We start from the raw sequence: 17,332 nt of genomic DNA on the forward strand, positions 1-17,332 counted from the left end.
TGATGTAAAAATGCCCCTGTTTATTTATTTTTGTGTACATGGTTTTGGCATATCTCTTACATAAGAAACTGTGCATGTGTTTCCACAGGTGCTGAACATCCTAACACAGGTACAAAAAACAAAAGCTGGCTGACTCCAACACAATCTTTACATTGTGATTGGCTGCTACTGTTGCCATTTTTCCCCAATGGACTTAGAACATGTGATTGGAAGGATTGGGAAATTGCAAGCACAGCTAATGTTGGTGTTGGATGGAGTAATGTCACAAAAAACCTTTCAATTGTCTGAAGAGGGATTTGTTACTGCCTGGGCATCTTGTCTGCACTTCTACATTGTTTGAGATAAACAGGTGTCACTTGATTTTGGATTGGTCCCTTGGTTTCTTTAAAAACATACATCAGATCAGACAATTTCCTGTGAGACCAGTGATCACTTGTCTGGAAAAGAGGAAATCTGAAACCAGAGGAAGTTCAGAGACAAGCAACTGAATCTAGGTCCTGTGGAGACGACTAAAATACCATGTGAAGAGAGCAGGAGTTCAGTAGCAATCCCTGTGGAACAGACATGTCCATGTCATCTCTGCTTAGATCCCTGAGTGGCTGTACACAACCAGACCTGCAGATAAAGATGTAGACAGAGCAGAGAAACATTCTTACTGTATTTAACAACTGAATACCCTGCAACCACCTTGAAATTATTACAGTGAAAATGTAGGCCTCAAAAGTCATTCATAGAATGATACAAACATATTGCATACCTCATCTTGATGTCAACATTTGAAGAGCGCTTTTGCAAACATAGATAATAACAAGCGAATATACAGATCATTGCTGGCCTTTAGATCTTTTCTATGGTTTTCTACTTAAGCAACGCAACTCATATCAAAGTTGACCAAAATATTCCGGGTCAAGCTAAAAAACGATTGGCTGGGAGCCGTAGACAAATAACGCCGCCCACATAGCAGTGATCAGAGAATCCATGGGGGTGGATAATTTCACTTCAGTAAGTGGTGTAGAAAATAGCAGGGGCCCAAGCATTGATCCCTGAGGTACACCAGTGGTGAGGTCATGACACTTTGACCCCTGTCCTTGCCAGGACATGCTGAATGAATGTCTATTGAATTATGATTCAAACCAACCGAGTGCCTTCCCAGAAAGTCCAAGTTTAGATAACGCAGAGAGGCCAGAATGATCACTCTTAAAACCAGACTTAAGGGTCAGGGTCAAGTAAATTACTTTGAGATTGTTTCTCTATGGAATGATGTGACAGGGGAACACTAGACCGTTCAAACGTTTAACTCATGAGGTCTCATTGTTTTCCCAACTAGTCTTAGCCAAGTCAGGGAGCTATGTATTTAACTGAGTATAACATAGTGACAATACATATTAAACAAATTTTAATCCTTGTGTTTTTTGAAGTCATGTTTTGGAATTCTAGCGACATGGGCCATGTCCAGGTGAATATGGCCTTAGCTTGTTAATAATATAAAGCCCTTGATGTCCTGAGTGTAAGTGTAAACGTCCTTCAACTGTATATTCTTAATTTTCATCTCCACATAAATGGTCCTGCACACCTTCTGTTATGTCACTCTTTAGTGATGTCACTTCCTCTCTTGTCCCTTGTCTTGTTTCCGTCTTCTCTTGTCCTCTCTCTCTTTCCCTCTTCTGATTCCCCTTTTGGCCTTTTCCATTTCTTCATTCTTCTAAAACAAAAGGAAATTCCTTGTGCAGTCTGAGCTACTCTGTTTGCCTTCCCAAACAGTATTCTCTTTCATTCCTTCTCCACAGATTGTTTAGTTTGGTGCTCTTAAAACACGCTGAGGCCTTTCAGGATAGACAAATGAAAACACCACCCTGACTTTCAATGCACTGCTGCTGGAAGCAGCTTTTCCTTGCTCAGCGAGGAAACACAGAGCAAATGTCACAGAAAAAGACTCACAGAAAAAGACACTAGAGTCAGACTAGAGTCAACCAATGTTTCATAACCTTTTCTGTAGCACTCAGTGAGGTGTACTCGTAATGATTGTGGGAAGAAAGACAGTAAATACAAAATGCCAAACTGAAATGAAACATCTAATGAACAGGCTTCTAGATGGTACACCAAACTCCATCATTGAAACAGAGAAAGTTTCAGATTTAAAATGAATTCTGGCCGCTATAGCAAACCAACGAAAAGAGGCTAGAAGAGGAGTTGCATGCACCATCTTTGGCAGATTAAAGACCAGATGTGTCATCTGCAGTGGTCTCGCTACACTTGCAGGTAGACCTGTAAACATTGCATTGCAAAAGTCTAACCTGTAAATAACCATGGCCTGCACAAAAATATTGTGCAGCATATTGCTTGACCTCTGAATAATTATAGTGTGAATAGACAAGACCTCATGACTGATGCTTTATACTCTGATGATGAACCAATGATGATAAACCAAGCTTTATGTTAGTATTTTGAGGGATAGCCAAACTCGCTGGGAATAACAGGGATACGGAACATGAAAAGGTAACAGAATCATTTAAGCCCCCCTGTGTAAGAAATTCTCCCATCTAGTGGTTAGGAGTTATATAGTAACCAACGCCTCGTTTAGAACTATGGGAGCAGTCACACATCAAAACTGGCACTAGTTCTTGACTCTTAGGCAAGTCGACTTTGCAAACTTCTCTCTGAATAGGCAATAACAACATATTAATAAAATTGTGTGTACTATTGTATTGCATTGCTTGTGTGTGATGCCAATGGAACACTCTTTCGGACAAGGAATAAATAGTTTCATTTTGCCTGTTAACCGACCTAGTTAGCTGATGTTAAGCACAGTAAACGGAAAGTGAATGGGAACGGCTAGTTATGTTCGCTAGCTAGGTAGCAGCTAAGGACCTTGGTTAAACTTGTATATTGTTGCAAACTAACCTGAAATAACACACGTTCAGCAACTTTGTGGTAGTCTACTAGTCCTAGCAAAACTATGTTCGGTTAGGGTGTCAACTGTCTCTGGGTCTAGAAACTAGTGATCAAGTGAGCCGGTGACAGATCAAACAAAGTTATTTTTCTCTTTATTTATTTCGTTGGAAAATAAATTCAATGTCGGATTGTTAGGAAAATATATGACTTGTAGAAACTGGGCTCGTAACATTGCTGAATGTAGGGAAATTCTGCAGATGAATCCAAGCCAATGTTTTTCTATGCATACAGACGCCAAATGTTGATTAACAAACAACTGAAAACGTTACACAGGGGACCTTTAAAAATACATTGTGTGAAGTCTCTTTTTTCATTTTGTAAAGTAGCTGTGTAATAATCAGGATAACGTATTGTATAAAGTATCGGTATCAGAAAATAAGTCCCTTTAGGACGCACTGTTGGGACTTATTTTCCGATACTGACCGACTGACAATACATTACCCCTTAGGTAAGGAATAATAATAATAATAATAATAATAATAATAATTGATAACTGTCTATTACATTGTTAGTACTAGAAGAAGAAAAAAATGGGGGAAACACAATCACCATCGCCACTAATACTAAAATAAGTTAAAAGTAACATTTTTCCTTCTATTTTCCAACATCAGCTTTTCTGTTTTCCAGCATACTTTTAGCTCCCTTTAGTTTCTAAGTTTCCTCTTTAGTATGTGTTCTTCCTTTTCTGAAATGTACAGTATCTTTCTTTACTCCCTGCAATAACTCTAAAAGTCCTCCAATTTTACTGCCTCTTATTTTCCTCCTTTTTGTATGAGCCCTTTCCCCAATTCTCCTCTTTGTTTCCATCCATGCATTATGCTCCGAAGTAGTTCTGTGTCTCTCTTCCACTCACCCCTGTCACACATGCTCACCACAAAAATGCAGAATAGTGGAGCGTATGAGGGGTCTGGAATTCCACATTCCCTGAGTAAACACAGTAGCTGCCATGAAGGCACACACAGAGGAGCAAACACTGCACCTACCCCTCTCCACTACTATCCAGCAGCTGCTCCACGTCTTTGAGCTTAAATGTAGACTAGGCCATAGCTGTTTACCCAAACCTAACTATTCCCAGTACTATTACCCCCACTATACTAACAACAACAATGCCCTTCTTCAGCAATGTATAGCATAAAGCTTTTTACAGAGTAAAGGGACAAGGTCCCTGAAATATCCTCTGCATCACACAACAAAAAAAAGTTTTTGTTGTAGAAAATGTATGTTGAGGAAGTGCGAACAGTTTGAAAAATGTTACTTTTAGCTTCACGTTAGGAAATCATGTTATTTTGGAGATGAAAGTTGCTTGATAAGTACAGTGCATGTGGAGTGCATAGGCTACATCGACAAAATGCATCATCCAGATGTCCATTTGCCCAATCAAAATGCAGTGAGTTGTCTCATGGAATTAACTGATGGGTCAAAGAAGGTTGTGTGAATGTTGATGTTTACTTAATTTGTTTACAAAATGTTGTTCTACAAAAGCCAATTTGACGTCAGTCAGAGTGGGAGGTTTTTGAATTTTTTTGTTTTGTTTTTTTTTGTCAAGGAGAAGATTAGCCATAGCCTGTGAGATCCAAGATAAATTTAAATTTGCTCTGCAGGTTAGTCTGGCAAGGAGGCCATTGACACCCATTTCCAATTTTCCAAAAACCCAGGTACCAATCCAGGGCTTAAAATTCATTTTTCAAAATGGGGGGGGATTCCCCCCTTAGGTTATTCATGTAGGGGGGATTTACACAATTTGGGGGGGGGTCGATTCTGATACCAAGTCAAGAATTGCGATTTCAATACTTCGATACTTTTTTAAAAAAAGTGTTTGATTTTGGGGCCCCCACCACCCTGACGTCATCAGTAATATATACTGTAGTGGGATCATTCACAACAGTGGACATCCTAGATTCTGCTTGACTCTCTCCACACACACACAAACACACACTGAAAATGATAGCTTATGTGATATGTTTCTATCATATATTTTGAATTCATATAGAGTGTATTTATTTAATAATGCATTTTTTAAAGTATAGCATTTTACTAGTAATTACTACTAGCTAAACATATTTATGTACATATGATTTAATGCCTCATATTGACGTTTAACCTATAACACTTAGGCATATCTTTAATGTGGTGTGTAGGTCCAATTGAGTGCACATTGGTGATGAGTAGGTGTAATTGAGTGCCTGTCACTTTAAGAAAATACCTGAGAGTAATTCTATGGAGTAATTAGCCCCCCTTCAACCTGACGGTTTTAGGCTGTAGTCGCTAGTGAATAAAAGTTGTGCATAGCGCGGTATGTGTATGCAAATCATTATGTTTTCTATGTCATTAGATACAATAAATGTTGACATGTCGAAGACAATCTTTCTGGGATCAAGTGTTGACGTGACCTGAGCTAGCAGGATAGTTACCAAGGAGCTCTTTCCAGATGTAAAAGTTTGCCATGGTAGCGTAGCCTATTTGGCGTAAGCGCAAAGTGGTTCTCTCTCTCTCTCTCCGTGTGTGTGTGCGCCTGCATGAGGCTATGTTCAATTCAACTCGGTAGTTGATCAGTCCGGTCAATAGCACCGCATTCACATACACTTAATGATTAGGCTATATTAACATCATCAGACAGGCTGTAAAAGCGTATGCGGGAATTTCTCGCATTATGATGGCTAGAGTTGCGGGACTTGAACAAATTATGCGCAATACCCGCAATCCCGCAGTGAAATTTAAGCCCTGCAATCAATTGCTTATACAGCATGGGGCAGGCATGTCAAACAAAGACATGGTAGTCATACCATGAAGACATTTTCCTGGTCCTTTCTGTGAAAAGGCAAATTTGTACAGGGAATTCAAGTAGACTACTTAAGTTAAATTGGAATATCTAACTACCGGTAGTTAGAATTGTTTCAAAGCAAAGTCTGAGGCACTCATAAGAATTAAATAAAAAGCCTTCATCAAGCCAAAAAGTGTAAGCAATTTTTAAAAAACTTAAAAGCCATATGAGAATTTTTATTGAATGCTCATGAGTGCCTCAGACTTTGCTTTGAAACAATTCTAACTAATTGGATCCCTAACTTAAGGGCACTAGGGGAACACCTAGTCCTACACCCTAGCAGCACTCCTTGCTATTTGATTTTGGTATCTAACTGTTGGTGGTCAACACACTACAGACTACCAGACACTACATGTACTTAGCAAGGACAGAATAAAACAGCTTCAACATAAGATAGATAGATAGATAGATACTTTATTGATCCCCAGAGGAAATTCAATTCAAATTCTTGAATTTCCCCTGGGGATCAATAAAATATCTATCTATAAGAGACTGGTCAGAACAATTAATTTCAGCACAAGGCCAGGGAAGAATAAGTTAAGAAAACAGAAGTTTGTCAAAGCACAACACTGCTATGTGTATCAGTACAGTAAAGACAACTCACTTGTTGGGACGATGGATGGAAGTGTTTATCGGCTGGACCTTTTATGACTGGTGGCTGGAGGTTTTGAAGTGTGAACAGGAGTTACTTGGGTGGGGCTGAAGGTGCTGTGGACGGCAGAGTTTGACCGTGGTGAGTAGCTCACCACAGTCCTGGCTGCAGGAAGAGGTGAGGTCTTTGGGTGAGGGGAAACGTCATCTGGCCAGCGGTTAACTGCATGAGCAGCCAGAATAGCCTGGAATATGGAGAAAAGGTCAAATTTCAATGAAAACTTTGTAACAGATTAACAGGGAAAGACAGAAATCTCCATTTCCATTTTGTACGTCTCTCCATGGCACAATGACTTCTTAGCAAAATAATGTCTCCAAAAAATCCACTTAGGATACAATTTTGACCAGCTGGCTGACAGCTGCCATTGGTGTTCTAATCAACTCTGGATCAGTTTGTCAGAGTAAGCAACAGTTTCTAAGAGGGGTAAGGCTTAGTGATAGGTCGACTGAGTATGTATGTGAGTAGGTGTGTGCGATTGGATGTGTATGTTTTTGATTATGAGGATAATTGGTTACCATCTTGAAAAACAGTATATAAGACTTTCATTTGGCTAATGATAATTTCTTAAATCCTTTGGAATTCACTCCCAAGGTAAACAAAATGCAAAATGGCACTCGCGCCACAAAATTACTCTGGTGCAATGTAATTGATCCCAAATTTAATGTTTCTTCTTTGGCCCATGCTACACCTTTCAAGTAGTTTACATAATCCTGCTTGAACAAACAATCCTGCCCCAACCCTGCTATACGCCCCATTTCTGTACAACTACTTAATTGAATCAAACGCTTCATTGGCCTACTGTACAACCTCTGCCAGACAGAGGAAGTTAAAGAGAAGCTAACAATAACTTCACAAATAGTTTTTGCAGCTCTGTCCCAATAAAAATATATTTTTAGAAAATATATTTCATCCCTTACCAAAACACCACTACATATTTTCTAATCAGACTAAATTCAAAACTCCTTGGTTTTGCCCAACATGCTTCTATTTAACAGTTACGGTTAATCATTTCCAACACACACTTCTTCAGCCTTGCATGGATTTGCTGTTCCCTATACAGTCATTGCATTATGTGTACATGTTGTGTACAACATGCATTTAGATTACACTAATGAGGTGTGTACCTCATCTACAGATTAGTGTAGATTATACACAAGTCAACATGCCCCGCAAAGTAAAAAGTGTTTGATTACATGAAAAGACTGATTTTTCTAGAGAGTGTGTGAGAACACATGTCTGAGAGTGTAATTGAGGGAGAGGTTGATGGTATGCGTGTAAGTCTGTGTGTGTGTGTGTGTGTGTGTGTGTGTGTGTGTGTATGTCTTGAGTGAGTGAGAGTGAGTATCGCAGAACTATGTCTGTTGATGAAAGAGTGGTCTGGGAGGTTGGAGGGTCAGGGGCGGAGCCAGGAAAATGCACCTTTCTTTTGCTGCCAAGTGGCCACAAGCCAATCTTGGAGCCACAGAGTCTGCACCCACTTACTGGAACACGAGGCAGAGCACCAGGGCAACGCAACACACACACACACACACACTTTCCTTCTTTCTCTCGCTTTCATTTTCTTCCATGTAGTCACATGCTCGCAAACAATCCATTTAACTGGCAATCTAATACTGGTGATTAGATACTTTACCAAATATTCCCAAGGAATAGTTTAACAACCAAGCTAATCTACCAAAGCTGCATGTAAACGCTCCCTTGCCTTGCTACTGGTGGCATGAAAAGTGTCACTGTTACAGACCTGCACCGTATCTTTGAGGTACTGTATGTTGCTACCAGAGGTCCACTGTGCTGCTGACCTACACGCTTCTCTTCCAGCATCTAATCAGAGAGGTATAGGACTGTGTGACTGATAGTGGAGTTCTCGGAGAGGTTCAACTACTAGAAGTCGTTGAAGCTACTGATCTACAAGATGCCCTTCCAGTGTCTGCCAGTGTTCCTCCCGCACCAACAGGCTCACCAACATGCCCAGGAACATGCTGGATGTCATGGCCATAAGATATTATCGAGACAGAGATTATTGATTTTTTTAAAAAGATACATTTTTCCTTCAGATAGTATAGTGAGGAGTGATAGAATACGAGTAGGAGAGAGGGTGGGTGGGGTCGGGAAATGACTGTGGGTCAGACGCAAACCGTGGGCACTCGGATCGCAATGTGATATGATTAGAGTGCTTTGTTGTATGATTAGATATGGCTTTGTTAATGACATTTTTCATCAACATTTTCAATGACAAAATGAACACCGCTTGTGTAATAGAGTGACTCACCTGGTGCCGGCTGCGACTCTGACAAAGCAACTGACTGGACTTTTGCTTCTGTTGTTGCAACTGCTGAATAGCAAAGTGAAGCTGGTAGCTACCAGCAGAAGACTGGTTGCTGTCTGGAGGCTGTATGGCCCTTTGGTGGGCACCTCTGTCCCATTTGGTCAAGTATTCTTGTGTGGCCTTATGACTGAAGGGGTCAAAAAAGAATCTCTGGGTGAGAAGGTTGGAACATTCTAAAATATCTTTGAAAATGTCATGGCAGATATGCCAAACCTTTTTGATCAGGAAAGAAAGATTATGACCAGTTTGCACTTACCTTGAAGCACTGTAAAAGCTGGATTCTGAGAACAGACTTTTTGGCCAGTTCTGAAGACTTTGGCTGAGGTGCAAACTATTCTTTCTAAGAACCCCACTGGAAAGACTCAGGTTGGTCAACTGCAAAGGAGGTGGAAATTCCAAAATGATTTAAATGTTTAGAAGACCCCCTCCAGCAAAAATGTATTATTTTTAAAAAAATCTTTTTAGCATGTCAATTGAGGGGTTTTCTTTTGTGTTACAACACATACCATAAGCAAAGTAAACAGTAAATGTTATAGCTGAAGGTTTCTGGTTTGGATTTGCTAATTAAAACAGCCTGTTTTAAACACTACTACAATAAATACTACTACCAGAGGATGACAGTCCTGATGTTTAGATACCAGGCAAAGTGTGGTCGAACGGACCGGGAGGTATAAAGAAGTAGAAGGGAGGAAGAAAGGAAATACATGGTAAGTGCATGTTGGGTGTATTGGGTTGCTGAATGTGTTGAGACAGCAGGTACTCTTGGAAGAGAACGTTTAAACTTTAAGTGTCCTTTGTTCTTTAATCCACTAATTTGTAAACCACTTTGAACTTATCAATGTGTATGTGCAATGGTAGCCAGTAAATCTCACTCCCCAACATGCTAAGCAAAGTTCTATTGATAGATGCTAAAACCCATGAGGTTGAGCTCAGGCTCTTGCGGGGCTGAATCAACACAATGCAGCATGATTATGAATTTTGCTGTAAAATTAACTTGCCTTGCTTGATAGAGTTTTAGTTTTGTTAGTTTTTCTTATCTTCTACTGTCTCTATTGTACAGTGGAGTTTTGTTATATGTATATACTTATATTTACCCTTTCTACTGTAAGTGCATGTTGTGTGTGATGTCTGTATGCTACTGAGACCTTGAATTTCCCCTTGAGGATCCATCTATCTATTCTAGAGTTCTCTTAATTAATCAAGGGAATATGCATGTAAAATATCCAGAAATAGACATGTGCTTGATGGATATATTCACAAATGAAATGGCGTACATAGCGCCACAACAAACTTTTTTTTTATTATTAAAAAGAATATTCATTTAGCCATTTGTTAAGTCAATATAATCACCATGGCATCTGAATCTTTAACTTTCCGTCAAGAAAAGCACTCACGTTTTGTGTCATCATAGTGATCTGGCTGGAGGTTGAGCGCTGTTGTGCCGCCTGCTTCTCCACCAGGTTTTTCAAGGCTGTTGTGATGGCTTGCTGGTGATGTTGAGACGACAGAGAGTCCAGCTCTTTCAGAACTCCACCTGAGCCAGGGTTAGACTTTTTGAAATGGCTCTTTGATCTCTCTGACAGAGTTTCTGGAGGGAAGAAGAAATAAATAAAATTACATTAGCGCATTCGGTTGAAGATCATTTCTACATGCAAAGTTTTGGGGTGTAAATTTGGTGATTGGTGCAGGATTCAATTAGGCTTCAGATGCTTTGTACATTCAATTGATGATAAAAATCATTAAATGCTGAACTGGACTAGCATTATAGCCTGGCCACGCCCACCTAGATCTCCTATGAACCCCATAGTTCATTAACGCTTCCATCGGTCTGCAGATTACCTGCCCAAGGGGATGACGCTACAGTTTCAAAATTGTCTGTGGTAAACAGTAGTAGTAAAACCTACAAACATCAAAAATTGCAGTCGGAAGAATGTGTTTATTTACAGCAAAGATATGGCCCACATACATTGTTTTCTAACTGTCGTTTATTAGTTTGTAAAGTTTAGGCTAAGTATGAAGTAACGTTATGAATCCCTGATCAATGTGATTGAAATCATTGGTCCAGCCTAACCAAAGTTAGCACAAAGTCTAAGCCCGTTGCGATGCGAGTGTTGCAAAGGTTTCCCAATCGTGAGTGACCACACCCATTCACTTTGTGAATTAGTTTGGTTTACCAGGCTACTAGCATTATGTCATCTGTCCATTTAATAAAAAGAAAATGTATTGCAAAAATCTTCCGACATTTCGAAAATTCTTTGACCTTTACCTAACACCATGCCAAAGAGAACAACTCTATTTAATGTGACATAAATCTGCCTTCACAATTGGATCCTAGTTCATGCCTTTTAACCAAGAGCAAATTTAGAAGAGTCCAAGACCAAGATCATTACCTGAAACTGTGGAGCTGGGATAAGAGGTCATCTTATGATAAATAGGTAGAGAGCTGGGGGTGGACAATGACAATGGTGTCTTGGTGGAGTCAAAAGTGGTAGAGGACTGCACTGCCTGCAGTGTCCCAGTGGCAGGTGCTGACACCGAGTTGGAGCGCATGGCCTGTGCACGGCCATTGTTGAGCATAGAAGAAACAGGGCTATAATGACCATTTTCAGCATGATTGATGGGATGTGGTTGAGGTTTAGAATAGGTTGTGTGATGAGAGTGAGAATGAGAATCACTTTGGGCCTGAGGTAGAGAAGAGCAATTGTCCACATCACAGTTTAAGGCAGCTGTGTTTGAAGATACCAGGATTCTGTGTTGAGCATTGCTGGCTACTGAAGCATCCGGTTCAGTTCTCGTATGTGATTTAGCAGTTCTGACATCTCCAGATTTGGTTGTTAAAAGTTCCCCATTTTTCATTCCACTTGTTGACATATCGCTTTGCATTTCACTGATAGTGAAGTTGTGAGGCTTGACCTCAATTATATCAATATCCCTTTGAAGGCCTCTGTTTGTCTGGAGAATTCCATTCTCAAAGGCATTTTCCCTTTGGACTGCACCCATTCGGACATCCTGGACTTGACCAACAGCAGAAGACATCATGGACCCTTGGTAGCAGAAGGGAATAATAAGGAATAGTAGCCTAAAAGGCACTGTTACCACGACTAAACAATTCCAACACCTTAACAAATCTCTTGTCACACATTCCAAATAATCCATTAGGAGTCACTACCAAACACTTCCCAAACTAAAACACTAATACCCCTTCACCCCACCTGAATTCAATATGAACAGTAACCTTTCTATGATCAATGCTGAATCAAGCCGTAAACTCACACATACTGTTTCACTTGCAGAGTACTACATTTATTGTAACAATGTTTCTGTCCACAGACCTTCATCGTTATTCTTAACAAATACTGTAAGTGAAATAGACAAATCAGTTATTTGCTACTAATTCTACTAATACAGGACTAACGAAAGCTCCTTACTTCACCAATGGAGTTCCACAAGGCTCAGTGCTAGAGCCACTCTTGATCATTATTTCTTGTCATTATAGCATCCATCTTCACCTTTGTGTCCACTAAGCCCACTTCATCCACTTGATTATAATTTATTGCATGTTTAATGTCCCTGAAAATGTCACACCCGGGCTCACTGGCTCCCAGTATTACAGCACATTTACTCCAATATCTTAATGATGACATTAAAAGCTCTTTGTTACCCTGCTTATCTTTACTGACGTCTGTCAGAACTACACTACCTCCCCTTCCCTGTGTTCATCACATCATCACTGTGTTCACATTGAGGGCCCATTGACAGGGCCTGCTCACAAACTGTGGAACTCTGTTCGTTGTGATTTATCATACTCACACTTCGCAGAGTTAACTCTCTCTGGTTCTCCTGAGCCAGGACAAAAGGTCTTATTATGTGCTGGTTTAGAGTTGTGGCATTTAGTCCCCAAAAACACATTTGCTGACTTGTTTTTCTGGGTGTAGAAGGTTAACACTTCCTCCAAGTCATTTTCACTAGAACAGACCATATTGAAATTAGATAACAAAAATTGTAACTTTGCTGATCTTTCTTAAATGAAAGGGTTGAAATAGGTCTGACCAATCGTAGAGAAACAATGTGGGGTAATGCATCACACTAACCAGGCTTTCCTAATAAAGTCTTTGAATACACTTGGATCTATGCAGCGTTCTTCATCGTTGATCTTCTCTAGCTTCTGAACCATTTGGTGTGTCTCCTTTGGTCATTCATATTGATTAGAAGCACAAAATAAATATCAGAAATCTCTTCAATAACTATTACTACTTGAGATAACTATCTCTTGGGAGTCTTGGGAATTTTGCATCCTGGGTATTGTTTTCAGTAAACTCTTCACAAATTAAAGGCCTTAAATACATTCATATAAAAAATCATTACAATCACTGAGTAACAAAAGGGTTAAAAATTCAAAACTAGAATGCATTCAAATAGAAACTTGAGGGACACAGTGCCTTGTTGTAACAGCGTATGAACTCCCCCAGCTGGTGTGAGAGGATACGACAGCGGTCCTGCAGTGGCAGCTGGGTACTGGGTAGATCCATCTTCATGTCTTCCTGAAGATTGCTAGCGGCTCGTTTCAAAAAGCGGATGATCAGTTCCTACAAAGGAATAAAGGGTGAGATTATGTTAAGGTGTTGGTCATATTTGGAAATTATAAACTAAAAATACTTGATATTTCCATTTTTCTGGAAAAAGGGGGGGGGGGGGTTTAGGAGATTAAGCACAACTTGGCTTTACAAATCAAATGAGCATAAAAGTGGGAGAAAAAAAATTTTTGAATATTCAACATGAAGACTTTGTTTACCATTTGATCATTGTCTTTCTCTGGAAAAGGTGATCCACAGTTAATTTTGCTTTCAGTTAACAGTCTTTTCTGCACATGCTGGAGATAACAAGAAAAGGCCATTCGAGCCTGCACTTTACTGTATAAAAGTAAAAGAAAGGGAGACAGAGAGGAGAGGGAGAAGTGAGAAGTCAACATATAGCAGGGAAATGGGCATAAGATAGTATAAACATTCACAACACTTACAAACAAATGTAATGTTCTCAAAAGTTTGCCGAGTCAAATGAAAAGTCTGACCTGAGGTGCCATCCTTGCTGAAGGACATAAAGTAGACTGAGATGTGGCTTGTTGATGGCTGAGGCATCTCCTGACAAGCGGGTGTCAAGGGCTGTCTCCCTCTGTTCATCCTGGGATTTGTGGGAGCACAGAGTAGAGGGTCTTCCCTTCTCATCACCCTCCACAAATGCTAGATCTTCTGCCTCTTCACCTTCCTCATCTCCACTGCTCACAAAAGTGTTCTCCCTGCATCTCCTGCCTGAATAGGATAGAGACACAGGGCAAGTTAGGACTGATTTTAAACGGGCCATGAGAGAAAAAGAAAAGGACGGAGTCAAACAACAGGCCAACAGACAGAGGAGTAGTCTATAGTCAGGAGTAGTCTGGTTGCAAACTTCAGATACATCGAGAATGATATGACCACTGTTATGACCCTGAACCTAAGCCTGAACTCCCTTGGGGAAGTACGAAGTGATGATAACAAAGAAGAGCATTGTGGGACAAGAGGAAATACTTGGAAATAGTTGGACTAAAGAGCATGAGTCATGAGTAGTAATTGCTGTTATTTTGGTCGATGCCATTTTTTTGTTTATTCTATTCGTAGTTACTGAACATTGTTTTTTCATTATTTATTTGTTCCTGGCTGAGCGGTCAATAAAAAAAAAGGGAACCCTCAATTGGCAACTTTTAATGTTCCTGTTTTTCCACTATCACTCGGTCATCTTGCTCACACAAAGGTTGACCTTAGTCCAATAACACTAAAGCTAAATGTCTCTACGTCAGTATTGAGGCATGAGTCATCTAAAACCTAAATGAGAGCTGTTTCAGTGCTGTGATCGCAGAACCCTGAGAGAAAGCTACAAAAATAGGCAACGATTATTTTTGATAATTTTTCTTATTGAGAAGGGGCTTTACAACAGTTGTCTTTAGGGACTTTGGAAATGTTCCAGACAGTAATGGTAATTTAAAATCCTAAATATGTCCATAAAATTAAATTCTGACATCAAAATGTTTTTGTTTCTGGCAATGGCAAACGACTAAGTGTTAGTCTGATTTCCCCTCTCAGTGTATGAGTGAACTTCTGCACAAATAATACAGCCCAGTCTCTCTGTGTGTGTGTGTGTGTGTGTGTGTGTGTGAGATGCATGTAATGTGTCAATGATGCCACACCGTCGTGAATGAAACTGACCAGTTTGTCTCCGCCTGCTCCTCTTGGCTGAGTGCCTCCTCAGGCAGCGGGTCTCAAGGCTAAGCAGCTTCCTCTCGTACAGCAGCACATGATCTGACTGGCAGCCATCCCCATCCACTGAAGCAACTGCACTAGCTCTACTACTGACATGATACAGATACTTACATAACCACTCGGAATGAATTACAAAGTCATCTAATTATTTCTAACAATAAAAGACTTGTATGTGCACGTGTATGAGCAAGTGTCTGGCGGTAACATGAGGGTTGACATCAGTTGGAGAACTGGAATACCAACCGTGATCTTGAAGCCATGGCTGCTTTTCCATATCTGAAATAGAGGAGGAAATGAAGTGAAACACTTTGTGGTCGCACTTAAATGGAACAACAAACTCTTCACACTCTACAATTCCTACCAGAGAAAAGTAAGTCATTTTCAAGGTATTACAGAGCAAAGACCTTCTGTTGAAATGAGCAGCTTTTGCAACACAGTGTTTGTTGTGCCTGTGTTTTATCTTTTTTCTTCAGTGACCGAAAACCTAAGATATACCGTCACAGTGGCAGGGTGCTCCTCCTCAAAAATGTTGTACTGTAAACTCACCTTCCAGGGAACAATCTGTTGGCCAGCATGGAGTTCATATTTGTCTTGTACTCCAGATAACCGCTAGGGAAATGAGCATGGACAGAAAGACAGATATAGATACATAAATATATTTGTAGTACACACACACACACACACACACACACACACACACACACACACACACACACACACACACACAACTCTTCATCAGTATATCATCTGAACGGTGTGGGAAAATAACATCAGATGTGTATCCGTGCGCCACACACACACACGTTTTTTAGAATGACTGCCTCTTACCACATTTTATCATTAAAGTTAAACAATTTCCCAAATATAGGATACATTATAAATAAACTGTGTTTTATGCCAATAAGACAAACTAAAACAACTGTGCATTAACCACAGTTTATTTTAGCATTCATTCATTCATTGTCATTAAACTACAACATTCAGTGTGGTCCCCTGCATCAATTGAACCAACACTTTTAGTGTTATCTTCATTGCACCATTTGAGACCTCACCATTATATCTCACCACTACAACAAAGTAATTCCACGTGAACTCTATTGAATATTACCATGTTGTTACTGATTTATTATCATAGCTAAAGTTGGATTATTCTTTAGAAACTTAGAAAGTCATTTGTTAGTTGTTATGAGCTGTTATTGTGTTACCATGGTTTTACCCACTTATTACCATAACACTCTCCTCTTATTACTGATCTGTAAAATGATACTGACCCCAAACTTGTACACGCTGCACAAAATGAATAAAACTGACAATTTACTCATTAAGTAAGATGACACTGTACTATAAAATGAAGCCTTGTTTCCATGGTATTCCATGGTGTTGGTAGCTAACAACACTTCAACCATCCACACCTGTAGAGTTCCCAAGTGTCTGAAGTGGGAAAAATCCGTACAAATCCCCCTCTCCTTTCATACTCTTCCTGTGTTCTCTTCAGTACCTTTGTCTGTCCAGAGATATGAGAAGAGAGAGTATGCCTTAGCACAACATCATACTACTTTCAAAGCCTACTGTCATAAATGGAGGGAAATGATCAGAAGTCACTGATCATAATCCTGTGATTCTAGAGCCATGTTCAGACCACTAGCCTACTTTTTAGCCTATCCAGAGTGTACCTAGATTGACAAATCTAATTCTAACCACATTTGGAGATGGTTTAAAATGTTATTCCAATCGGATTTCTACAGATGTGCCTCAGTCTGAACACTCTGGTCACTCAAATAGGATTTCCACAGTTACCACAGCAAACTATGCGTATAGAGTATGTATAGGTTGATGATGTGTAGACAGTCAAATCCAATTCAATTACTTGCAATAAAACAATGTGGGTAATCGTCGAAAAAGATCTGATTGGCAAAACAAGTCTGATTTGCCAGCAGTCTGAAGATAGCTGAAGAGGAGACCAATCTTCACCTTATTATTGTCTCATCTGCAAACACCTAAATGAGCACTTTCATCTCATCTCACCGTTTCACAGACAAGGAAATGAGACCAACAATATCACTGACTCTCAGTGAATTGAATGAATTCTTCACATGACAAATTGGTCAGTGTTGTTTTTCATTGGTCATTTTCCAGCAAAGCACAACTGAGTACCTCCTCAGATGTAAGGCTGAGTGTGCTGTCTGCATGGCTCTCCTGCTTGGTACCCCCCTTCTCTGAGCTGTTTGCAGAATAAGGCCTCTGTCATTGGAAAAAATATGAAAATGGCTATTACTTTTACAGACAAAATC

At 39.9% G+C, this 17,332-nt stretch overlaps 1 protein-coding gene across 3 annotated transcripts in view; it reads right to left on the reverse strand.

Moving 5' to 3' along the window:
* The window catches only part of ttll5 (tubulin tyrosine ligase-like family, member 5), a 38,919-nt gene continuing 21,587 nt past the window's right edge, over positions 1-17,332 (reverse strand). Inside the window, exons 16-32 of one of the 3 annotated variants that reach the window (XM_048227898.1) lie at positions 17,196-17,282; positions 16,454-16,545; positions 15,588-15,650; positions 15,285-15,317; positions 14,988-15,127; positions 13,820-14,057; positions 13,544-13,661; positions 13,191-13,337; positions 12,843-12,937; positions 12,562-12,716; positions 11,142-11,795; positions 10,146-10,339; positions 9,360-9,374; positions 9,008-9,126; positions 8,695-8,878; positions 6,378-6,609; positions 1-615 (exon numbers count right to left, since the gene is read on the reverse strand). In XM_048227898.1, coding sequence (XP_048083855.1) covers positions 6,403-6,609; positions 8,695-8,878; positions 9,008-9,126; positions 9,360-9,374; positions 10,146-10,339; positions 11,142-11,795; positions 12,562-12,716; positions 12,843-12,937; positions 13,191-13,337; positions 13,544-13,661; positions 13,820-14,057; positions 14,988-15,127; positions 15,285-15,317; positions 15,588-15,650; positions 16,454-16,545; positions 17,196-17,282 — 2,541 coding nt within the window. In that variant the 3' untranslated portion in view covers positions 1-615; positions 6,378-6,402. Of the gene's footprint in view, positions 616-6,377; positions 6,610-8,694; positions 8,879-9,007; positions 9,127-9,359; positions 9,375-10,145; positions 10,340-11,141; positions 11,796-12,561; positions 12,717-12,842; positions 12,938-13,190; positions 13,338-13,543; positions 13,662-13,819; positions 14,058-14,987; positions 15,131-15,284; positions 15,318-15,587; positions 15,651-16,453; positions 16,546-17,195; positions 17,283-17,332 lie in introns of all 3 variants that reach the window. The other 2 variants (XM_048227897.1, XM_048227899.1) reach the window with 2 other exon arrangements.

The sequence above is a fragment of the Alosa alosa genome, chromosome 19 (assembly GCF_017589495.1).
Source record: "Alosa alosa isolate M-15738 ecotype Scorff River chromosome 19, AALO_Geno_1.1, whole genome shotgun sequence".
NCBI lineage: Eukaryota > Metazoa > Chordata > Actinopteri > Clupeiformes > Clupeidae > Alosa > Alosa alosa.